General features: G+C 44.5%; 1 protein-coding gene across 6 annotated transcripts in view; it reads left to right on the top strand.

Annotated features, from left to right (window-relative positions):
• Positions 1-25,764, top strand: part of casz1 (castor zinc finger 1) — an 87,771-nt gene extending 62,007 nt beyond the window's left edge. For 3 of the 6 annotated variants that reach the window (XM_061782045.1, XM_061782028.1, XM_061782037.1), the window contains exons 7-19: positions 1,115-1,287; positions 2,818-3,686; positions 7,307-7,439; positions 7,760-7,823; positions 9,005-9,168; positions 9,759-9,881; positions 9,959-10,279; positions 13,911-14,109; positions 15,254-15,425; positions 18,540-18,688; positions 19,478-19,715; positions 20,630-20,971; positions 22,187-25,764. In XM_061782045.1, coding sequence (XP_061638029.1) covers positions 1,115-1,287; positions 2,818-3,686; positions 7,307-7,439; positions 7,760-7,823; positions 9,005-9,168; positions 9,759-9,881; positions 9,959-10,279; positions 13,911-14,109; positions 15,254-15,425; positions 18,540-18,688; positions 19,478-19,715; positions 20,630-20,971; positions 22,187-23,445 — 4,206 coding nt within the window. In that variant the 3' untranslated portion in view covers positions 23,446-25,764. The remainder of the gene's footprint in view (positions 1-1,114; positions 1,288-2,817; positions 3,687-7,306; positions 7,440-7,759; positions 7,824-9,004; positions 9,169-9,758; positions 9,882-9,958; positions 10,280-13,910; positions 14,110-15,253; positions 15,426-18,539; positions 18,689-19,477; positions 19,716-20,629; positions 20,972-22,186) is intronic. The other 3 variants (XM_061782055.1, XM_061782075.1, XM_061782065.1) reach the window with 2 other exon arrangements.
• The last annotated feature ends 323 nt before the right edge of the window (positions 25,765-26,087 follow it).

Here is a 26,087-nt window from a genome sequence, read left to right on the forward strand (position 1 = left end):
CTATAGCTATAAAGAGAGGTTCCACAGCATTATGTGGTGTTTGCAGTGAAGCACATAAGTACTGTAATGTTCCGTTTCGAACATAATATAGTTATATAACTTTTTGAACAATTTCCTATTGTGTTTTTTGAGAGCACATGCTGCAATAGAAGCTTTAAGACAGCAATTCCAGAACCAAACGTAAAAGACAGTTAAAATAGGACAGCAAAGTTATGTATCGTCTTGATGAAGATAATGAGTCACTCACTTTAGCAACAAAAGGACACGCCCACGCTCTTTTCCATCCACACCGAGGCGTCTTAAAGAATCTGTACTCAAGTAAACGATAGAATTCAAGATTGAAGATTAAAATTGATGCACACACGCAAGGCAGCTGCTCCCACCTCTTCGCCCCTCGCTCCTTAATTGGCCTGGATGAATTTCAGTTCCGTGTTTATGTAAATGTGCACATTCTTCATGTTTTAGTACCAGGCAAAAGGTTAAAAACTATTCACCCATCTGGATTTGTTTAATTTTTTTAGCACATCTGCTTAATTTCATTGTGTCATTTTGCTTTTACTCGTCCTTACCAGTGGAGGATGTGCTTAAGATAAACTTTTTTTTTTTTTTAACAGTGTCATTGTGATTAGGACATTTCAGCTCTTGTATTAACAGTGCTGACAAGCTGCAGATGTAGGCATAGCACGCTGGATTTAGGGGTGAAATCCAGAGTGGCATTTATTTTTTTTTTTGGTCTATGTTTGAATCCATGCCCATTTTGTAGACAAATGCCAGTAATGATGTAGTGTATGTTTGCTGCTTTTAATTCAAACATCACCATTGGCCAACTACCACCACCTTCCCCTGTTAGCCTGAAGGGTTCAACTTTAGACGTCATGCTCCCACCCTGACAGAGTGTTACAGTAAATTTGTGGTGATCTCAACCTCCAAATGTGAGAGGAAAATACTGTAGTTTCAGGTGCCGCTTGCTTCACTTTCAATAGCAAACCACAAATTAAATGTTGAACATGAGAGCTATTTCTCAGCCATTTTCTTAACCACCAAAAGACCTTCCTTCTTTGACTCTTCTCACAAAAGGAAATCCGGCGGGTCGCTCTTTGTCTCTGCTTGGCAGGTGGGCTGTAGCAAGGTGTACACCAGCACCTCAGATGTCATGACCCATGAAAATTTCCACAAAAAGAACGCCCAGCTGATCAATGATGGCTTCCAGAGGTTCCGTGCGACTGAGGACTGCGGCACAGTCGGGTGCCAGTTTTATGGCCAGAAGACGACGCACTTCCACTGCAGGTGACATTTGGCAAATTAAATCCATTTGGATTTGTATGTTTTGCTCTTCTTTTTATTCATATTAATCTCGCATAAAGAGGAAGTTTTTTGTATGCTTGTTATAAACTACCAAACCGATATTGTAAGGGGGTGTGGCCTTGGACTGAGGAAGAAACAGTTTCTGTGGCAATTGTAAAGACACGAAAGTCATCTTCTTCTGCTTCACTTTTTCAGCTTTGTAGTGCACAATGTCACAGCCTAGTGGACTGGAGTTGAACATTATTGACCGCAACTGGAAACAACTCTTCACATTGACAGTAGCACAAGGCCCCATTTGTTTTAACAATAGAACAAGGTCACAAAGGCTTAAAGTCCCTGTAAAGTGAGAATGCGTCTTCTAAATTCAGCACACCCCAGATTGTTGTTAAAAATCGGACTAAATTTGAAGTATTAAAAATAAATGCATTACATAAAAGTACATACAATCAGACTTCAAAATCATGACAAATCAAGCCCTTCTCTCTGTTCTCAAATGCTGTGGGCATGTCCACTGAATGCGCTGAAAAAACACCCGTTCAACTGTTAACTGTCAATCGAATGCCACTAACTGCAACCTGGAGAGATGGATACTATTTCGTCTACCATCTTTCATATGCCTGCACATATCTAAATGTTTGTCGCCGAAACTATATCCACCTAAAGCCTCCAGTGGCTGGAATGTATCCCCCCAGGTTGTAACGGGGCTTTTCCACGCCGCGACCATGAAGCAGCCACACCAGCCTGAAACCCCGGCCCACACACTGGCGAAGTTGAACTTTTTTTAAATCCCCACCTCCCCTCCTTACTCTTCCATGTTTCTCTGTGTGATGTCTACACGGTCGTGACTGACAACCGAGGTGCTGTAAAATGCCTACGCCAACTGGTCCACACGGAGGCTGTCAAGTCAAAGTAACTGGAGTCCTTACACTTCAACCTTTCTCTGCGTGAGGTGCATGCACTCACAGCTAAGAACGAGGCGCTCCAAAGTGGCAGCGCCAGCGAACTATGAGAAGGAAAGAGGCATTTTTGGGGTGTAGGCATGACTAGCTAGATGTTGCAATCGCGTCGGATAACTGCTGGTGCGAATGAAGGCATTTGAGTTTTTATATAGTGGGGGAGGGGCGACTCATGCCGCGGCCCAAGTGCGTCACTGGGCCCCTATTTAGCTACGCCCAAAAAATCTGGAAAACTGAAATAGTGAAATTCACAAATCTCCACAATTTAGTACTACATCGTTAGATACTCTGTATTTCTCAGTCTTTCGCAAGGTGAGCCACTCCCTGGCAATTGACAACCAAACAGACCTGCTGAGGCCCACTTTGCAGTTTGCCTACAGCAAACAGTCTTGGAACGTCACCCTTTGGCAAGCGGTGGCGACGTGTCAGTTAGCTTCTCTAACCACCCCTCCACATTCAACTGTTTGAATTGTGCAGACCCCCAAGTGAACGTAGGTACCGTGGCATCTGTGTAACAGAACATCTAACCATCTTTTTATATTCCTTCTTTCCTCAGGCGTCCCGGCTGTACGTTCACCTTCAAGAACAAGTGTGATATCGAGAAGCACAAGAGCTACCACATCAAGGATGACGCCTATGCCAAAGATGGCTTCAAGAAGTTCTACAAGTATGAGGAGTGCAAGTATGAGGGCTGCGTGTACAGCAAAGCTACCAACCACTTCCACTGCATCCGCTCGGGCTGCGGGTTCACCTTCACCTCCACCAGCCAGATGACCTCCCACAAGCGCAAACACGAGCGCCGGCACATCCGCTCCTCTGGCGTCATGGGCCTCTCTTCCGCCTTCCTGGCCCCAAAAGATGAGCCTGAGGAATCCAGCAACGATGACCTGATGGACTTCTCGGCCATCAGCAGCAAGAACTCAAGTCTGAGTGCCTCGCCCACCACCCAACAGTCCAGCACTGTATCCCACCTCATGGCCACACCCACTACTGCTGTCTCCTCCTCCTCGTCGGTGGGCCTCACCCTCAAGCCTACGCCCTCGCTGCCCAGTGTGGGCCAGCGTATGTCCAGCCTGCTGTCCCAGGCCCTGCCGAGCAACATGCCGGTGGCCCTCTCGCTGTCCAACAGCACCATGGCTGCTTCCAGCCCCTTCTACCCACTCATACCCAGGTTGCCTCTCCAGCCTCCTCCACATGCTGCTGGCCTGTTATCAGCTGTCTCATCCGAGGCCCATTCCATGCCCACCGACTCGCTGACCCAAGGCTGTTCTACAGCGGGGGCGGACGGAGCCATGGCTTCGACCCCGTCCTCCTTCTCCAGCTCCTCCATCATGGAGAGGATCTCAGCCAGCAAAGGTCTGATATCACCCATGATGGCAAGGCTGGCTGCTGCTGCTCTGAAGCCTTCCAACGGACCAGATGCAGGTCAGTCCCTTCAACAGTGATCCTCTGTGCAATCACCAATCTCAAGATTATTTACCCCAAAATTGACTCGGAAGCTTTAATGGGAGTAGGAGATAATTATTGGACTCAAATGAAACTGTCTGGACAAAAGTACCAAAGTCCATTGGCCACAAGGGTCACTTTTTTCCCCCCACTATGAAGGGCAACACTCATTCTTAAAGGGACATACCAGAAGCATGTTCTTCTGCTCTGGGCATGTTGTTGAGTTGATGATGGTTAGTGAGATACCCATAATGCATTTGGAGATAAATGCGTTGACAGAGCAGAGTAGAGCCTGCAAAATTCTTTTATGATTCTCAGCAAAAGGGGGGAGGCGAACTCCTGGGGCCTGTGTGGAAGGTGGTTCCTCATCATCAGCCCTCTTATCTGTGTCTGCGCTCGTTCCAAGCAAATGGAGGTGGAATAAAATTAAGCGGTGGAAAAAAAAAAAAAAACAAGAACAAAAAATCATGTTTTTTTTTTTTTTGTAAGCCATGCGAACTGAATTCTGGGGGACAAAAAAACAACAGAAATCAGTCAAGCAGAAATGACAGCTGAGATTTTCCTCCTTCCATTATTACCAAATCGCAGACACAATTGCACGCATCAGCAAAGAGACGCTTTTTGAAATTCCCACAAAAACATGTCAATATCAATTTAGCACAAACAGAATCCACATACATTTTGAGAGGTAATTGTCGTGTTTGTGTTTATCATATTATGCTCAACCAAGCCCGTAAAAATGAAAATAAAATAGAAATGAAAGCGTTGAATTGATAAAGAACCGTACAGCGCTCTCTTAAATGTTGTCACAGTGGGACATCCTGTGCTGAGCCAGAGCAGGTGGGGTGCAGATAGAGATTGCGGGCTGCAAGGGAGAGCGTGTCCGGATGTTGAGACTGGGAAGGATTACAATTCCTGGTGGTGCTCCCTGGGAGATCATCGGAGCGCCTGCTCCGGGGGGCTGAGCCGAGCCCAGGCTGTCAGGCTGAGCTCCACCTCTGTGCTTCCAGCAGGTAGTCATAATTGCTGGGAAGGGGCCCCTGCTGAGGGCGGGGCCGCCACAGATGGTGCCTTCTTTATGGCCCAGAGAGAGGCTGCAGCTCACATCTCTCTGCTGTTTAACATCCAACATGTTTAACATATATTGTAAGGTTTAGTACAAACACAGGATGGGGGTTAGCTGTGGTTTTAGCTTCTCGCATTGGTCTCATCAATGTGTGATTTCATGGCTAAAATGCAGGAGGAAGTGGTTTTTGACAAGTCAATGTAAAAGAAAAGTCAATGTTCTCATGGCTATTTTCATTGAGGCTTTTTCATGCTGCCTTTACAATATAAAAGTGAGTCTTTTTTTTCTTTTACTTTCCCTGTTTTTAATTAATGTTCCTCTCTAATTTACCCTTGCATGTTTTGCCCAGAGATTCGTGCAAATGAAAGGTTTACTAATTAGACACGCAGTACAAATGATCTTTCGCAAGCTCTGTATCTTATCCAGAGCAATTACATGGCAGTACATTATTCCTGGATAATTTCAGAAAGAAGCTGCTTTGAGTCAAACTCATTTGTACGCCCTCTTTAGGAAAAAAACAAAACAATGATTTGAACCAGAACAAGAGATGTTTGCACTTTCATCCCCCCTAAACAGTCAATTTATCCTCTGAAATTCTGAAAGAATTCTTTAATCTTCCTGGTGATCATGTGTTGATCACATAGCGAATGGCTTCTCTTTAAAGTCGCCTCTCATTTGGGCTGATTTAATTGTCAGTGACAAGGCTGGCTAGTTAATTTTGTGCGCGCTCTGATCAAGTTGGGGGTAGGGAAGGCTGGACTTTGCAAGCCATCATGACCTCAAAGTCGAGATAAAATTATGACTGTATTATTCTTGAGTGCCGCCCACCCCCCGCCTCCAATCCCCTCAAACCACAGCCATTGTCAAGATGAACTGACATTGACACTTGCCCATCTCCGAGCTTTTAGCTGACAAGGCCCAAGACTGGCCTTTCTACTTCTATTCTGCCTGATATGTCTTTGGGTCATCTTGTAGCACCAAGTGGAGGGAGGAGGCGGGAGGATCATGGTCATGTCCACCCCACATACGTTTGTCTTGTTTTCTCCCCAGCAGTAAAAACAAAAAAGAAAAAAAGGACACTGGCCAGGATGAGGCCAAGGGCACACACTTGGTTGCCCATGACCTTGCCTGTCACAATCCCTCAGCACAAGCCCCAATTCATTCACCAGAATTCCAAAACCCTGCTGGTGTTCTGCTGTTTTGGTGTCTAAGAGGCGACACCACGGGGGCAGGCAGCCCCATGCCTTCCGTGCTCCCGTTTTTGCAGAAAAACAGCACTTATTGTTTCCCAAAAGCCTCGGCCTCCCTGCATCGCCCCGGGACAAATTAATATTTGAATCCCTTGGGGATTGGTGGAGAGGGTTCACCTTCCTGTCAACATTTCTGCCTTACATTGTTCTTTTGGTCTTTATTTATTACCTCCACCAAGGAGGTTATATTTTCGTGACTACTTTATTTGTTAGTGTTCACATTTCCTCATATCCAATAGTGGTTGGAAGCCTCTAAATATTAGAAGGTCAGGCTTTATTTGTACAAACGATTTTCATAATATTATTAAACAACATTATAAAGTTTATTTTTCATCTTTTTTCCACCACAAAAAAATAGGGAACTTGTTTACAATATCCTTCATCAGAGACTTTTTAGTGCCTCGGTAGGAGCTGCTGTTTTGGTTAGCACAAGTGTTAAAATGGGGTCAGCTCTTAACTCTTTAGTGGAAGTGTGTGAACAAGTGGGTTCCCTCGGGGGGGGGAGGAAGTGTGTTTTTGGAGAGAAATGCATTTTTGTTGGACAACGGTGGAGTACCAGATTTTAGGAAATCTTGAAATCTTTTTTAACCATTTTCCATGGAACTTTGTGAAGGACTGAGAAGAACTGATAACGTTTTGGTGCGGCTCTCGAAAAACATGCAGAATTGTTTTCACTTTGTCTTTACTCTTCATTATATGAATAATGATTGATAAAACATGTTAAGTTGGTTGAATGTGTTCAATTTGGTGTTGTTCCTAATGATAACTTCTGTGGCCTTGGTAGAACTCTGTACTCTACTGAATGCCATTTAAAATTTCTACTGCATACTCCCCCGTTGCAGAATCTTCCAAATAACCTATTTGGATCAGAACGTGATCAAGAGGTCGCTTTGTTTGAACCGATCGGATTGGCTGTCATCTCAAATCTGACCGCCGTAACCCCCCCAGTTCCTCGTGGGTATGCACAGCTACCGATGGGGGTTCCAATCTGAGACTGCCACTTTCCCTCAGCATTAGCATCTCACTTAATGACCAGTTAAGAGGCAGCCCGGCAAATGACTTGTGACAAGTGCTGCAGAAAAAGGAGTCTTTTTCCCTCATATCACCCGCCTCTCACTCACCATTTAAAAGGCTTGACGGCCTGACATAATTTCACAATGATTATCACTCTGAATTCTCTTTTCGGGCCAGGACAGAAGTCAGATTGCATCTCGTCATATGATAATACTGCTGACCAACAATAACGTTGTTGTTTCTCCTCTCCTCTGCTTGATGATTGTCAGGGAGCGGGCAACCGGTCTCAGTCAGCCAGTTTAATCTGGCTCAAGTGAAACAGGAACCAGTGGAAGCCACCTCAGGTGCCTCACAGGAGTCCACGCAGGAACACAGTTTGGACCTGAGCAAGAAAGACAACAGGTGCACCTACTGTCTGTAATATTTTTGCAAAATGTGGACCACGCATATAATAACTCTGACTGATTGAACACGAGTGAGAGTTGTCGAGAAGATTGTTTATCAGAAGCACTCCATTTATTCAAATCCTTTCGTGTCTCAATTTTCATCTGAGAATGTTGTTTGTGTAAACCTTCAACTCCAACCCACAGTTTATCTTGTTGTTTTTTTAACAAGACAGTGTTTTCATCTTCATTACATTGGCACACCTTGCATGATAAATAGTAATATTTACTGTTCTCATGCAAATCTTTACTAAACATTGTTCATTTTCCTTGTTCCAGTAATGAATCAAATGGACATGCTGTACCAGGGAATGCATCTCTTTTATCCTCGCTTATGAATAAGGTAAGATCCATCCATCAAAGCCCTTTCATCCCAAGACAAATTAGCGGCACACAGTGGGGCCTGTTTGTTTTTTAATGTTTCACCGCTAATAAGATGAGTTTGTATCATTTAAATTTTCCAGCCATTTTTCACACGGTGTAATTTCCATCGCACATCGCACAAATTAATATAATGAAGTAGTAGCTGGCTTCTACCCCAGATATATAGTGATGTTTGTTTTCTGATGAGCTGTTTTGAACTCGGGTGTCTATTTTTTTCTTCTCCTTTGTTTTTTCTCCCTGCCCTGTCTGGCTTTGCATTCATCCACCGAGTTTAGAAATGATATGATTAAAAACGCTGCAGTAGAAAAGAAGAGGGAGGTGCTACTCTCATTTTTTAGCAAGTCCAAATGTTAGGCCAGTGGTGTCAAACTCATTTTTGTCACGGGCCACATCGCAGTTATGGTTCCACTCGGAGGGCCGTTATGGCTGCAAACCCATATGAATGTATGATTGCCTCATATTATTAGATATACACAAATTAATGGATAATTACTTTTGAAATCAAAAGCCAGTAAAAACTGTTCAACTACAGTATGAATCAATTTTATTTTAAAAGTGGGGTTGGTAATAAAACATGCTTGCAATATCTCAATATTTTAAAAAGTGAAGCCAATTTGGAATTTGGTATTTTAGACGATGGAAATTTAAATGCGTGTGTGTGTTCACGAGCATGCATGCATGTGTGTTTGTGTTGTGAAGATTAAAATGGACAGTGTCTTCCTTCACACTGACGTGTCAGCCCTCATTTATTTATTTTTTTGTTTACACACGGGCAACTGTACAAGACCTCCTTTCCCATACAATGTTCCCTATTTCATCATTATTAGTATATAGATGGACTTGTCCTCCCTTTCTATTGAAGCCAGAGAGCTTAAAAAGCTTGTGAGGTTGGCTTTTGGGGGGTTTATTCAAGCCCCACATTACATTAAAGGGTTAACAGTCAGTCCCGGGGGACGCTTGGCAAACGTTGCTGGCCTGCTCTCAAGCAAAAAGCTGAATGTTTGTAAATCCATTTGCGCTTTTCTCCCCTCGCCAAATCATTTGCGAAAGCGCGTGCGAGTGTGTGAACTCTCCCACCAGTGAACATATTGAAAAGCCCAGCATGCGCCTGTTAGTTTTACACTGCGTGTCTTACTGTAGATGTCACAGGTGAACCCTGCACTCTTCAACGCCATGCACCTGAAAACGGAGCTGGAGGGCGGCCAGGGCGGCGATACCCCGGAGGCAGCCCAGTACCTGAGCCAAGTTCTGAAGAGGCCCCTGGCAGACAAACCCAGCGAGATCTGGAGGACTTACCTCCGCAGGTAAGAAACCAAAGAGTCGGCATCTACTGCGTGGTGCAGGGTGGACTTCCACTGGCGGACTTTTTAGTCCCTGTTCATACAGTTATTAGTGCACTATTTTTTTTTTCATTTTATTTTAATCTGCAGCTATTAAATAAATTGTTTGGTTTTGTGGAAAATTTCAAAAATATTAAATAGAAAGGAGTGAAATGGAAAGTGGACCTGTTAAGATTATCAGCATTTGTGTCGAGTTAAAGTCTGTCCATGTAACATTCTGCTTTTTTTTGTGTGGGGGTGGGGGGGGGGTGATTACACTAACTATATTTTGGAAGTATTTTTCCCAACATTTACGATCTTTTACTCTTTTATATGCATTCAAATTTAGTGCAGTAGTTTGCTATGTATTATTATGTCTGAATATGCTGCTTACGATCAGTGTACTAGCAAATACTGTGCTGCCCATGCATGTATTGCAGGAAACCCCCTAAAATTCTCTTTTGTTAGAATCTAGTCTTACGGGAATCTTCAATTGATACTAACTGCAGTTTGATGAGTGCTGACGTCAGTTGTCTTATTTGTTGTAAATCATTTCCTCTCTGTCTACATAAAAGGTTTGACACAGATGACTTTTGTGAGGCTCATTGTGACTTCCTCCGAAAAGTGCACTTTCACTGTCTGGTAGAGGATTGTGGTGCTCTCTTCAGTACTGTGGACGGAGCCATAAAACATGCAAAGTAGGTGCTGCATTGGTTATGGTTTAGAAAATATAGTTCATTGAGCAATCTAAAAAAACAAGCACCTGTGTTTTTAGTTTCCACCTCCGAGCCACTCTAAAAGTGAAGTCAGAGCCCCCGTTCAGCGAGGGCAAAGTGTCCGGCGAGGGTGGTCCTATGCGGCCCGCTGCCCCCGTCTCCATGGCCAACAACCCCTCCATGGATATGGCGCACCTCCCCTCCTCTGGTGGCTACAGCTCCCCTCCTGCCTCCCTTCTGGCCTGGAAGCAGCTGACCGGCAGCATCCCACAGATGCCGGCCTCCATGCCCAACCTGCCAGCCAACTCCCCTTTGGCCACCACTTCGTTGGAGAATGCGAAGCCCCAATTCAAACCTGGATTTCTGCAGTTCCAGGAGAAGTATGGCAAACATTTGTTGACATGTTAGAATTTAGTAGGAAAACTAAAACGCTGAACTTGAATCGCGGGACTATTTTCCAGAGACGTGCACACCTGCATTAGTTTTCGGTTTGCATGAGCACACTCACAGACATACGCGCACAATGCACTGGTGCTCTTAAAAATACCATGGCCTGCAGCAACAGATTCTACAAACAAGGCAGAAATGCTGTTATCACTTTCGAAAAAAGTCATGAATTTAAAGTGATTAGGTAGTATGTGTCACGAATGCAGCCCTATGGGGGCAAGTCAGTGCAAACTGTAGGCCGGTCCCAAGCCCGGATAAATGCAGAGGGTTGCGTCAGGAAGGGCATCCGGCTTAAAACCTTGCCAAACAAATATGAGCGTTCATCCAAAGAATTCCATACCGGATCGGTCGTGGCCCGGGTTAACAACGTCCGCCACCGGCGCCGTCAACCTGCAGGGCGCTGTTGGAAATTCAGCTACTGTGGGTCGAAGTCGAAGTCAAAGAAGAAGAAGAAGAAGAAGAAGTGGAAAGCGGGTTCTTCGGCAGAAAGAGAAGAGGAAAACACAGAGCCTAGAACTGAATGAGGGGACTTTGAATGTTGGGACTATGACAGGAAAATCTCGGGAGTTGGTTGACATGATGATTAGGAGAAAGGTTGATATATTGTGTGTCCAGGAGACCAGGTGGAAAGGCAGTAAGGCTAGAAGTTTAGGGGCAGGGTTTAAATTATTTTACCATGGTGTAGATGGGAAGAGAAATGGAGTCGGGGTTATTTTAAAAGAAGAGTTGGCTAAGAATGTCTTGGAGGTGAAAAGAGTATCAGATCGAGTGATGAGGCTGAAATTTGAAATTGAGGGTGTTATGTGTAATGTGATTAGTGGCTATGCCCCACAGGTAGGATGTGACCTAGAGGTGAAAGAGAAATTCTGGAAGGAGCTAGATGATGTAGTTCTGAGCATCCCAGACAGAGAGAGAGTCGTAATTGGTGCAGATTGTAATGGACATGTTGGTGAAGGTAATAAGGGTGATGAAGAAGTGATGGGTAAGTACGGCATCCAGGAAAGGAACTTGGAGGGACAGATGGTGGTAGACTTTGCAACAAGGATGCAAATGGCTGTAGTGAACACTTTTTTCCAGAAGAGGCACGAACATAGGGTGACCTACAAGAGCGGAGGTAGAAGCACACAGGTGGATTACATCTTGTGCAGACGATGTAATCTGAAGGAGGTTACCAACTGTAAGGTAGTGGTAGGGGAGAGTGTGGCTAGACAGCATAGGATGGTGGTGTGTAAGATGACTCTGGTGGTGGGGAGGAAAATTAGGAAGACAAAGGCAGAGAAGAGAACCATGTGGTGGAAGCTGAGACAGGACGAGTGTTGTGCAGCTTTTCGGCAAGAGGTGATACAGGCTCTCGGTGGACGGGAAGAGCTTCCAGAAGACTGGACCACTGGAGCCAAGGTGATCAGAGAAGCAGGCAGGAGAGTACTTGGTGTATCTTCTGGCAGGAAAGGAAAGAAGGAGACTTGGTGGTGGAACCTCACAGTACAGGAAATCATACAAGGAAAACGGTTAGCTAAGAAGAAGTGGGACACTGAGAGGACCGAGGAGAGGCGAAAGGAATACATTGAGATGCGACACAGGGCAAAGGTAGAGGTGGCAAAGGCAAAACAAGAGGCATATGATGACATGTATGGCAGGTTGGACACTAAAGAAGGAGAAAAGGATCTATACAGGCTGGCCAGACAGAGGGATAGAGATGGGAAGGATGTGCAGCAGGTTAGGGTGATTAAGGATAGAGATGGAAATATGTTGACTGGTGCCAGCAGTGTGCTAGGTAGATGGAAAGAATACTTCGAGGAGTTGATGAATGAGGAAAATGATAGAGAAGGGAGAGTAGAAGAGGCAAGTGTGGTGGACCAGGAAGTGGCAATGATTAGTAAGGGGGAAGTTAGAAAGGCATTAAAGAGAATGAAAAATGGAAAGGCAGTTGGTCCTGATGACATTCCTGTGGAGGTATGGAAGCATCTAGGAGAGGTGGCTGTGGAGTTTTTGACCAGCTTGTTCAATAGAATTCTAGTGCGTGAGAAGATGCCTGAGGAATGGAGGAAAAGTGTACTGGTGCCCATTTTTAAGAACAAAGGTGATGTGCAGAGCTGTGGCAACTATAGAGGAATAAAGTTGATGAGCCACACAATGAAGTTATGGGAAAGAGTAGTGGAGGCTAGACTCAGGACAGAAGTGAGTATTTGCGAGCAACAGTATGGTTTCATGCCTAGAAAGAGTACCACAGATGCAATTTTTGCCTTGAGGATGTTGATGGAAAAGTACAGAGAAGGTCAGAAGGAGCTACATTGTGTCTTTGTAGATCTAGAGAAAGCCTATGACAGAGTACCCAGAGAGGAACTGTGGTACTGCATGCGGAAGTCTGGAGTGGCAGAGAAGTATGTTAGAATAATACAGGACATGTACGAGGGTAGCAGAACAGCGGTGAGGTGTGCTGTCGGTGTGACAGAAGAATTTAAGGTGGACGTGGGACTGCATCAGGGATCAGCCCTGAGCCCCTTCCTTTTTGCAGTGGTGATGGATAGGCTGACAGATGAGGTTAGACTGGAATCCCCGTGGACCATGATGTTTGCAGATGACATTGTGATCTGCAGTGAAAGCAGGGAGCAGCTGGAGGAACAGTTAGAAAGATGGAGGCATGCACTGGAAAGAAGAGGAATGAAGATTAGCCGAAGTAAAACAGAATATATGTGCATGAATGAGAGGGGTGGTGGGGGAAGAATGAGGCTACAGGGAGAAGAGATGGCAAGGGTAGAGGACTTTAAATACTTGGGGTCAACCGTCCAGAGCAATGGTGAGTGTGGTCAGGAAGTGAAGAAACGGGTCCAAGCAGGTTGGAACGGGTGGAGGAAGGTGTCAGGTGTGTTATGTGACAGAAGAGTCTCTGCTAGGATGAAGGGCAAAGTTTATAAAACAGTGGTGAGGCCAGCCATGATGTATGGATTAGAGACAGTGGCACTGAAGAGAAAACAGGAAGCAGAGCTGGAGGTGGCGGAAATGAAGATGTTGAGGTTCGCTCTCGGAGTGACCAGGTTGGATAAAATTAGAAATGAGCTCATCAGAGGGACAGCCAAGCTTCGATGTTTTGGAGACAAAGTTAGAGAGAGCAGACTTCAATGGTTTGGACACGTCCAGAGGAGAGAGAGTGAGTATATTGGTAGAAGGATGATGAGGATGGAGCTGCCAGGCAAGAGAGCTAGAGGAAGACCAAAGAGAAGGTTGATGGATGTCGTGAGGGAAGACATGTTGGCAGTTGGTGTTCGAGAGGAGGATGCAGGAGATAGGCTCTCATGGAAAAGGATGACGCGCTGTGGCGACCCCTAAGGGGACAAGCCGAAAGGAAAAGAAGAAAGAAGAAGGTAGGTATGTGTCACGACATGTTATTTTGTCCGCCATGGATTGGAGATCAATAGTAATGGCTTCCACATTGCGCTTAACAGAGGATAACCCAAAAACATATACAGAACATTCGACTTAGTACATCTTTTTTGTACAAAATCATACTAAATGTGAGTCGTCCAATGGATTTTTAACTCACTATTTTTCATTTCATTCATCCAGTGATCCCTGTTTGGCAACAGACTGCAAGTACTCAAACAAGTTCCACTTCCACTGCTTGTTCGGGAATTGCAAGTACGTGTGCAAGACCTCTGGCAAGGCCGAGTCCCACTGTTTGGACCACATCAACCCCACCAACAACCTAGTCAACGTCCGCGACCAGTTTTCCTACTACTCCCTTCAGTGTCTGTGCCCCAACCAGGTGAGTGCACTGTGATGATACCTGCTGTCATCCCCTCTCCCAGTGTTTTCTAAGCATGAAGTATGCTGCCCATTACAGCACTATTTGAGATGATTGGACTCAAGGCTTTCACAAGCACGGCTCGCCGTCTTCCATCTCAACTGAAAAAGACAGTCAAGTCACCCCAGTAATGCCTGTTTATATGTCAATAATGTCATTTTGACTGCCGCATTCTCCTCTCAGAAAAGGCCAATTTAGCTGATATTACCCAATAAATCATTGTCACTGGCACAGTAAACAAGGCTGTCTGGAATAGGGCAAAAATCAGCAGAATGCTTTGCAAATGAAAACTAAATGGCAGCCCCTGCCCGCTCTCATGAGCCCGTATTTGGAAAACCATTTAAATGAATTCATTAATGTGTCGAAAATCAGCCCTTTCACAAAAGCAACCCCCCAGCCCCACCCCTTCTTTCACACACCGCCTTTCTGTCCTCCCTCCTCCCCTTGCCATCCATCTCCTGAACCCAGCAGATCTTATTTGGCTCAGTCCTTTGGGATGTGGGCCTCACCAACAGATGGTGGTGTACAGACATGTTAGAGACGAGGGGTGACGCCTTTAGATAGTGGCCATGTTCCAAGAGGGAGCCATTCGTCGAGAAATTGAAATCAGAAAAGTTGTTGTTGTGCTGCTGTCCAGCTGAAATGCCAATCAAAAATGTCAAGACATTGAAGACTATCAGAGGCGTTAATACATCACGGGATATCATAGCAATCATCAGATATCATGCAAATGATTACATTACAACATAGCAGATCAGTCAATAGAAGGCACTGTGGCCAGGGTCATATGTCAATGTCATAGTATATGACATCACCGTAATCAAATGAGCAAAATAGATAAATACAGCCATTGGGATGCTACGTAATTGCTATGATCTTCTGGCAATGCCATGGCTTCAGGAGAGCTTCCCTTTGATCCCCTCACAGTAAGTGTTCAGACTGACTAAAGTAATAGGTCACAGAATACTTCACACATTTTGTCCTTTTTTGGAGTTTCACAAGCAGGCTAAAGGTGACTTTAAATTTGTGACGAACGCTTCAACAACAAACTTTCTTTACGAACCACATCTGACGTTGGCTCACAAACTCATACACATCTGTGCAGCACTGTGAGTTCCGAATGCGGGGCCACTATCACTGTCTGCGGCCCGGCTGCTACTTCGTCACCAACATCACCACCAAGCTGCCGTGGCACATCAAGAAGCACGAGAAGGCCGAGCGCCGCGCCGCCAATGGCTTCAAATATTTCACCAAGAGGGAGGAGTGCAGGCGGCTGGGTAAGAAATCTTCTCATCCTCGAGTGTAGTGATTCCAAACCACTGTGTTGCAGCACATTAGTGTGTTGTGAGAGCTCATCAGGTGTGCCACAGGAATTGGTCGGAAATGTTTTTTGGTTTTTTTAATTTACCCCAAGTTATGTATCTTGGTTCATCTATCGCTGAACAATGACATGTCGTTCCACTAAAGGGCTGAATCTACAATTAGCCTTTGTATCCATCATTATTGAAGCACACAGAGTACATACAGTTTTGTTTGATAGTGTTCTGTAAGATTTTTATATAAATATGAACCCTGCGTGGGTTTTCTCCGGGCACTCCGGTTTCCTCCCACATCCCAAAAACATGCATTAATTGGTGACTCTAAATTGCCCGTAGGTGTGAATGTAAGTGCGAATGGCTGGCGACCGGTTCAGGTGTACCACGCCTTAGCTGGGATAGGCTCCAGTATGCCCGCGACCCTAGTGAGGTTAAGCGGTACAGCAAATGATGGGTGGGTGGATGGATGAGCCCTGGCACAATAAGGGCTGTGAAAACGCTGCTCTAGTTCACAGTGCCTACTCGGCTTGGCAAGATTCCTTGTGCTGTTGATGCTTTTCCATCGATAAACCTAGGTTACATTTATATTTTCTAGTACCATAAGCACTTGTTGGTCAAGCTGATTCGTCATTTCCACTTTGTTGTACAATTTGAGATACCCAGCTAGAAATGACTCAAATAAACACACGCTAACGTCTTTGGCAGTCTTGTGTAAAGTGCCTGAAAGCAATACTTGAGAAAAGGTACAAGAATTTTAACAGAAAATAACTTTGGTAGAAGGTAAAGTCACCTAGTTGAATATTATGTGAGTCAAAGTCATATCTGACATTTTCTGAACTGTGTCAAAGTCGTAGTATCAAAAATAATGTTCTGATATTAAACGAACTTAAGTATTGGAAGAACAAAGTATTTAACAAAATCAGTGGTCAGAATTTTGATTGTTTTTTGTTTTTTTTCATATTTAATGTTTCTATTGAATTTTCTTCAGTGGTGTAGTTAAAGATCTTGCGTGTTGGCTAATAAGTTACCCTGGTCATCATGTGACGCTTGCATCTGCTGGCCTCAAGCCGAAGGGAGCGGCAGAGGCGCACACACACACACACACACACACACACACACACACACACACTCATATAAAGACTTCCTGATTACCTGCGTCTCATTTTCATGACCTCTCCTTAACTGTATTTCCACCACATCAGTACAGGCCGGACTATTTTCCGCTTTGTGCTCCGCGGTTCAGGCCTTCCATCATTGAACATTTTCTTCAGATTTGATATTGTAGTTCAGAAACAAGTAACAAAGATGGTTAGGGGAAATTTATCGGAATAAAAGTACGAATTTCATTTTTGAAATGTAATGAAGTAAAAGTGAAAGTTGCGAGGAATATAAATAATGGAATAAAGTACAGATATGTGAAAATTCTACTAAAATACAGTAACAAAGTATTTGTACAAGACTGGGCATTGGCTGCGCAGTCTCCACTTTGCTGCAGCCATCTGTTTTCTTGCTGCCCTCAGTCTCATCTCAAATAGAATTTTTTTTCCTACTAAAAGGAGAACAACCCACAAAAATGCTGAAGGCCCTCATTCTCCGCCATTGTTGTTGTCTTTTACCGTGTCTTGTTCCCACTCATGCGTTCTATGCGGCATAGTTTTCTCAGTTTCCCTCTGTACTAATTTGAAGTGGGAAAATGACAACCTCTTGTTCACTGACTTTGACCATCAAGCTTTTATTATCATGCCTGGAGATGTAGATACATTCTTGGTATACACTCAAAAGAGAAAGTGCAGTGTTGCAATGAGAGAGAGGGGAGGGGGGGGGGGGGGTGTTCATTTCTTTGATTTATTTATTTTTTATAACTCGCAATGACACCTCAGGTCCCCAAGGTAGTCTTACTGTAGCAGCAATAACATCAGTGAGTATCCAGCTTTGTTTTCCTCTTCCTTTTTGCCCCTGTCAGAAATGAGCAATTAGGTTTGTGTTAGTTAATTAACCGGCTTGTCTGGTTTAGCCTGTTTGCGCTGGGAAGCTGCGCCTCATAGCCGCCGCTGCCACTGCACACAAATGAATTAAACGTGATCTGGGTTTTTTGTTGTTGTTGTTTTTTCAGGCAGTTACACAAGCCTTTCACAACGCTTAGACAAAGAAAACAAAAACAGCCCCGAAACAGCTGTTTTTTGTCCCCAGCCGGATCTGCCAAGTGTATTGTTTGAGCGGAGGCGTGGGGGGTGGGGGGGGCCAACAGAGAGGATTAACATGGCTAACACTCCAGTCATAAAGAATTGATGGCTTGCCAGTATCCATGGCAGCGACATTAAACTGAACACCGCAGATGATGTTACCTGGTTTGTGTGTGACAAAAGGCATGCCGTGTCACAAGGGTTACTGTTATTTGCTTAACTTGGCTTGGTTTAAAGGTTTAAAACATGCCTTGTGTGTGTGTGAGAGAGAGAGAGAGAGCAATTTGATGACACACACGTATGGTGCTCTTAAACCAGGGTGTCATGGTTACTGACATGCTAGCACCTGCCCAGCATGTTACTCAATTATTTCTGCCTGCCTTTATATAAGAGTATTTGATTAAGTGGCACAAAAACGGAACATTCATTTAATTTGACATTAGCAATTCCAGTTTAAAAACACGAGGAAAGGGCAGAAACTGTTTCAGAAAAAGGGAACAAAAGAGCAAATGAAATTGAGACACTTCGAAAATGAATTTAATATGCCAATAATTGTGTATTTACTTTGGCTCGCTGGGGTGCTTTTATTGGCCCACAGAAAAGGAGAATTTATTTATGTAAATTCCTAATTGAATAAACCATGTCAGTGTAATAAAAGAGCTCCACAGGTTTAGTGCACAGAAGTCCTGACTTGCTCAGTGTGACACCCCAATGATCAAATATTCCTCCGACGTGCACTTTCTGTTTTGCCATAGCTACAACATGAAATAAAAAAAAATCCAAAAATATTGCACTTTGTGTGATCTAATCATAATAACTCCGGTCGCACTGACAATATTCAATGTTTGGGGGAAAGCAGTACGAGTTTACAAGTTTTTGTATGTTTTGCCAGGTTGTAAATATAACCAGGTCAACAGCCACTTTCACTGCATCCGCGAGGGCTGCCAGTTCTCCTTCCTGCTCAAGCACCAGATGACCTCACATGCACGCAAACACATGAGGCGGATGCTGGGGAAGAACTTTGATCGCGTCCCATCCCAGGTACGGACTCATCGTGTGACATAAGATGCATGCCATTCTCAAAAGGGTATTTACACAAAAGACTGTGAAGTACAAGCAGATGCCAGATGTCTTCCACACGCATTGACTGCACTTCCTTCTTCTGTTTAGAATTTGCATAAAAACTATTAACTCATTTTTTCATCCTAAATACAGTGCCCACAGTGTTTTGTTATCTAATATCCCAGATGCACTTATTATGAGTCCCATTTTGACAATGTGATTGTTTTGTAGTAAATATGAAACAGCAACATAAATTTTATACTCTACATACATATAACAACATACCAATAAATACATGAGATCAGGAAAATACAAAATCTACAGATCAAAATGGAATTAAAAAAGCAAGCATAAATATAAGAAACTAATATACAAAACATATACTTGATACATTGAAATGAAAGAGACCAATATATAAAAATGTAAATGAAATATTTTTTAAAAAGTACATAAATAATAATAATACATTAAAAATGCATTACCGAAGTGTAACCTGTGTTTGAAATGGTTCAACATGCAACACTTCTCCTGCCAAAGCAATCTGTGACGTTCAAAATGTTGTTTGTAGGAAAATATTCTCATTGTGTTACGTTCTTAACCTCTCTGGACTCCCAGTGCATTTTCTGGTTTTTGCCCTCATGTAAAAACACAAGAATAAGGTTCCAAAAATGCCTTGCATTTCATTATGCGCCAAAAGGCAAACCCTGCATCAATTGAAAGGCATTCAGTTTCATCTTCCATGTACTGTATGTTTTTGCGTCGTTGCAGGTGATGCCACTCGGCCAGAGGACGGATGACATGCATCATCGCTCCAGCATGGTGTCGGGGGCCATGGCGGCCCACTCGGATATCAATTCCAGCTACTCCTCCGCCAACATCGAGGAGGCTGACGATTACGTCGACTACATGGGAGGCGGTGGCAGCCCCTTGGGCATCTCCTCCGAGTCCTCCAATCAAGACCGCAGCTGCACCAGCACCCCTGTGGCCAATGATGGCTCCCCAGCAGGTGAGTTCTTCACACAAGCGCACACGGGAGGGGCCTCCACGTGTCTGACAGGTGGAGACTCGCAATGTCATGCATCACTCATCATCATGTAGGTCCTCATTTAGGAGTACAGTCCAGATGTGCTGTATGTAATCAGTCGTATGCTTCTGTATTCTTTCACTTAGACGTATGGATCAGATCTGCTTCGGTCTGCTTGGACATTTTTTATTTAGGCGTTCCTTTGATAGGGACATCACTAAAACATTGGACAAACCAGCCTTAAGGGTAATTCTCAACACTTGTCCACAGGAGGCTTTTTAAGAACGTACTGGAGATAGAATTCAAGAAGGTAGATAAGGTACGGAAAATTCTATTCATCCATTTTTAAAAGCAGTGTCATGGTCAGGAGTTCCAATATTCAACATCTGAGTCTTCATGTGACTCGATGAAGACTTAAGCCTTTTTTACGGTACAGTAGGTATCAGTCTCCAGCTCAACTTGCTGGGAAGCGAATTCCAGAGTTTGACTCCTTTAGTGGCGAGACTGAACTGCCTAAAACAAGTCTTCAACATATTTACATCTTCTCCGTTGGGACTTATTCTAATGAATGTTTCATGTTTATAGTGTGGCTTTATGTGTACCTTAACATTTTGAGTCAGGTGAATCATGTTTATTTCCTAAAAGTATGTACCTGCTTGTGATTTCACATTTCTCCATGTGGTGCCACCTCTATCATCATTGTTTTTCTGGCTGGTGCTTACTTGTCTTGAATGGGCCTCATTTTGTGTCATTCTCTTATCTTTATCTTCCCTTTTCACCTCCCGTCCCTGTTTGCGGGTGTGTGTGTGTGTGTGTGTGGTATGTGCGTGCGTGCGCCCCAAACCCCTCTTCCTCCTGCCCGCCCTTCACCCTCTTTGGTCAACCTGTCTCTCCAGGACAAGGCTGCCCCACCACCCCTGCTGACACTAGCCAAAATGCTCCTCCTTCCTCCCCTCTTCCTGCTCCTCTTCCACCACCGCCACTTCCACCTCCTCCTTCCGTTCCTCAAGCTGGCCTGCCGGCCCAGGCTACGTCCCTGTCTCCCGCTCTCCTCCGACCACCCCTGCCCTCGCTCCCATACCTCCTCTCTCCATCCTGTCTATCATACTCTCTGCTCAGCGCCTCTCTGGGAGCCACTCTGAGTGTTGTCATGCCAACCAACACACCGGCTTACAGCCCCATCATTGCCACTCCGTCGCCGCTTAAAAATGACGTCCCTATAGTGCAGGACGCTGCAGGTACTTACCCCCGAAGCAAACCAACACTGCAGCCGTCACTTACTGTTGAGTCCTGTGCAACATTTTCATTGTGTCCACTAAGCTTGCTATATAGATTTGTGGGAAGAAGACAGTAATGTGGGGTTTCCAGCATGCATGAAAAGTCATGATAAAAATAGAAATAAAAAAATGCTTGCTTTCCATTACGCATAAATACACTACATGGACAAAGTTATTGGGACATCTACAGGAAGTGAAAATGGAAGAACTTAAGGAGGTACGTAACCAGTTTGCGACGTTCATTTCTCGCTCACATTTGGGCAACAGTGACTGGTTACATTCAACATTATAAGTATAGTTAGGTATTGTTATAAAACATAACGCACGTATGCTTTTATATACTGTATTTGCATGGCTTGGTGGCGGCTGCCCAGGTGGCTCGCCAGCTCCAAACCCAGAAATGCATTTCCAGCAGTGTGTGAAAGCTTATGTTTACAACCATCTTCCAGAAAATGGGCCTGAACACAATTCTGGCTTGGGAATTTCTCCAAATGTAAATTGAAGCCATTTATTCCTCAACTCGTCTGAGTTTGGCAGGTGATGCAAGGCTTTGCACATGATGCGGCCGCGTTGTCACTCAGCCACTCTGTTTTCCTGAGATGAGGCTACTTACTGTCGCAATTCTTTTGTCCAAATAGTGCACTTGTGTGTTTCCATGGAGTTCATATTTCAGCAATAAACTTGGTCGTGTTTAAAAAAAAAAAAAAGCAGTCCTCATCTGTTCTTTCATTAACAAGCCAGTTATTTTAATCACGGCTCAAGTTTTATCGAGGCCCACTGTTTCCCATCTCGCAGAACGGGGATCACATCATTAGTGGTGACCGCAGGGTGTTGCAGAAGGTGGGTGCCCTCACAGAAAATAACACGCAGATGAGAGGGCCGGTTGAGACCCACAGCTCCGTCTCTGTTCGGAGGCAGGAGACACCCTGTAAAAGTGTCATGTTCCAAAGTCAATCCATCACTTTACTCCCTCTTTGTATCATTATGGGAATTAGGAGTAAGAATTTGTGGCTCTCGGTGCTTACTCAGCTGTGAACCACTTCTGGCTGAGTAAGGTCGGACATTAACGTTTCAACCAGGAAGATCTCACAATGCGATTATGAAGTTTGTGGCTTTCACTTTGAAAAGCAAAGTTTATTATTCTTTAATGTGCATCCTCTCTTTGTTTTCCTCCAGGAAACACCATCTCTATCCCCACCGCCGCCGGTGCAAAGAAGCGCTTCTGGATCATCGAGGACATGTCCCCGTTCGGCAAGCGCCGTAAGACCGCGTCCTCGCGCAAGATGCTGGACGAGGGGATGATGCTGGAGGGCTTCCGGCGCTACGACCTGTACGAGAACTGCAAGGACTCTGGCTGCCAGTTCTCCCTGAAGGTGACCCACTACCACTGCACCCGTGAGAACTGTGGCTACAAGTTCTGCGGCCGCACCCACATGTACAAGCACGCCCAGCACCACGACCGCGTGGACAACCTGGTCCTGGACGACTTCAAGAGGTTCAAGTCCACGCTGAGCTGCAACTTCCTGGATTGCCAGTTCTCGGGCAACAGCACCCACTTCCACTGCCTGCGCTGCGGCTTCCGCTGCACCGACAGCACCAAGGTGACGGCCCACCGCAAGCACCATGGCAAGCAGGACGTGATCAGCGCCGCTGGCTTCTGTCAGTTCAGCTCCAGCGTCGACTGCGAGGTTCCAGACTGCAAGTACAAGCTCAAGTGCTCCCACTTCCACTGCACCTTTCCTGAATGTAAGCACACAGTGGTGGGGATGTCCCAGATGGACTCCCACAAGCGCAAGCACGAGAAGCAGGAACGGGGCGAGCTGCCATCCGTGTCGCCCAAACCGGAAGCGATGCACCACCTGGCCTCCTCCGTGGCACCTCAAGCCTCCGTGGCTCTGAATGCATCCCGTGGACTGACCCGCCCCGTCAGCAACAGCGGCACCCCCTGCATGCTCTACTCGAGCGCAAGCGGCGGGTTAGAGTACAACCACTCGTACCCGCCGTCCTCCATCAGCCTGGACGGCTCCCTCAACCTGGGCGCAGACACCAGCAGCTCCCTGTTCTTCCTCAAGAACGCCACCGGTCTGGGTCTCAACGACTCTCTGGACCTGAGCACGAAGCTCCACCAGGAGACGGCACGACACACACCCGGCCACAATGCGCCGCTGCGCATGCTGGCAGCTCAGGACGACACCACCGGAACATCCGGGGAGGCGGAGGATGACCTGTCGCCCGAGGAGGAGGCACGGGCTGAGGACGAAGAGGACGAAGAAGAGGAGGATGATGACGATGATGCGGAGGAAGCGCTCAACACTGACTCAAATGATGATTCAGCGGCAGAGCCCGATGAGGAGAAGGACAACAGGGAGAGTTTTAATGCTTCCGTCAACCACACTGACATTTCCCAACTGGAAAAACAAGATGGCGACCCGTGAAGAAAAACTTGGGTAGAGCGACCCAATGTACGATGAACAAGCAACAATGAAAGAGGCCTCATTCATCATGTTTATGTGAGACTTCACATGACAACAAGACACAACAACAGCGAGGAGAATAGAGGAAACAGATGACGGCCCAAATATGATTTATGATGATGTTTACAAGATGACCAACATTATTCATTCAATTATGCATTAAAAAATATGAATGGAGATACACGGAATACATGCGGGAGCGGCAATGTAAAGTGTTTCACTACACATCAGTCTTTGTGTGCGTGCATGTTTGATTTTAATTTATTTCTATTTTTATTTTTCACATTTTTGTGTGGAAAAAAAAACAACAAAACTCTATATATAACAATCTGTGTAAGTGTGCGATGATAGAAAAGGAACTTTGCGGGCCCACACCACATGAACTGCGAGGCCGAGCACACATTTTAAAAACAAAAAAAAGGGAAGCGAATCACTAAGAAGGAACAGGATGTGTTCAATGGTTAGATTTTTTTCCTGTATTACGTATAATTATTATTATTGTGAGACACCAAGGGAGGGAGGGGGGGGGGGGGGGGTCACGATTCTCTCACTCTCTCTAAGACGTTGGACTCGGAGGAGGCGTTTGGAAACGACCCATCTGGTTGGTCCAGGAAGCCGCCAAGCTCAGCCTCGCTCGCGTTGACATTCTGCTAGAAAAGGCACCAAATAAGCAGCCTGTGTTATTCATCTTCCAACACCCACCCACCCATGATACAGAGACCATCTTTGGTGGAGGAAATAGACTCTGTGTGTGGATAGTGCACTTTTATACTAGCTGACCGTGACGCAAATACAGTGGCGGTGGATGACTCGTGTTTATTTTTGTTACCATTTGCATTACGATGTTGTTTTGTTGATGTCAGTGAGAAGCATATCAATCTGTAAGCTGATTTCATGAAAGTGTGTGTTGGGGAGGGGGGGGGGGGGAATCAAGAGTTGATTAGATGTAGCGTGGGAGGGAGGGCGGAGCATCAGGTAATGTATTTAATGTTGGAAAAATGTACAGACCGAAAACTGCCTCAAATGGCGTTACGTTTCTTTTTATTTTCTCCCCCAGCTCGCTTTCATGACTGTAACGGTCGAGCTCCGGTTGTAATCGTTTTTATTTAATATTTATGTGAACTTCCAAAAATGATCATTTTTAGGGTGTTATTGCACTTTTTAGTTTCATTTTAACCATCTGGGGATTCAAAAACAATTATATATATATGATATAGCTCTTTTTACAGGGACTTTGCTTTAAAATGATGTTGTTTTAGTTCACTTTGCTTTAATGCACAAATAGTTGTTAGTGTAACAAAAAATGTTTTGTGATTTATTTAAAAAAAAAACAAGCTCTTTTGGTTTTTATTTTGCTTTATTGATGGGAAACTTTGGTAACGAAAATGGGTGTGCCATATACATGGCATGCTTGCAAGAAACACTAATATGGACTGTGATTTTAAGTTTTAAACTTCATGGCGATGCTCTTATTGTAGTGCTAAATTATGAAACTGTCACTCTGGTTTATATTGAGCAAATATGTACGACTGAGGAGTGGACACACTGGTTATAAATGATCTCCTGAGCTTGGCATTGGAAATAAATATCCAACATATAGGGAATAATGATGTGTGTAGATGATTTTCCTCCAGATATTGTTTTGAGAAGAAAAAAAGAGGTTGTACAGTATTTTCCTCTGTAAAAAAAAAAAAAAAAAAAAAAAAAAAAAAAAATGAACAAAACGCTCTGAGGAAATTTTAAAAAGAAAACCATGCGAAGGAAAAAAGTGAATAATAAAAAGACGGATACAAATAACATCATAGTTTGCTTGTGTGTGTGACATTTCTCAATTATGACTGGTTCAGCTTTATACGAAACAGTTCATACAGGACATCATTGGCTTCCGTTATTAAGCGTTTTTACAAACAATGTCAAAGCTCAAACTCACTGATTAGAATGTGTCAGGTTTATTTAACAATGTGTTTTATCCATTTGTCATTTCTGTGTGTGCTTTGTTTTTTCCCCTCATTAATTGAACTTTTTTTTTTTTGGTTTCTATTTGTAGTTTGGTGTGGGCATGCCTCGTTCACAGACTGTCTCCCGGCAATCTCTCGCAAAGCAAGAGATCCTCCTAGATTTGTTTTGGCATCTTTTTTTGTTGTTTGTTTTTCCTTTTGCTGACAACTGTAGGAGCTGGGAGACAATAATCACTTGAATTTAGTTTCTACATGTGCATATGTGTGGCTGTAAAATTGCAGGATTTGTAAAAAGTTGGAAATAAAGAAAATATAATTATAATGATGACATACGGTACATGTGGTGCTTGAGCTGTCGGGGGGCCTCGGGGGGCTGGATGAAAGCAGGGCCAAAGGTTAAAGCAGTCCACTTGCTGCCTTTTTTGTAATGTCACTGACACTACTGAAGTGTTTGTGTGACTGTAAGAACACACAGCAAGTTCCCCAGTTGCTCGCAGCTTCAATTCATATTTCATGACCTTGTGCCCTGCTTTGTTCTGCTATAAATCCATCTGGGACATTTTTGCCTGTCTCACATTCTCAAGAAGAATCGTCGAGTGGGCGGGGGGCAAAAATATAGTCCGCATTCATGCAGGTGGAAGAATC

The sequence above is a fragment of the Phyllopteryx taeniolatus genome, chromosome 1, assembly GCF_024500385.1.
Source record: "Phyllopteryx taeniolatus isolate TA_2022b chromosome 1, UOR_Ptae_1.2, whole genome shotgun sequence".
Taxonomy (NCBI): Eukaryota; Metazoa; Chordata; class Actinopteri; order Syngnathiformes; family Syngnathidae; genus Phyllopteryx; species Phyllopteryx taeniolatus.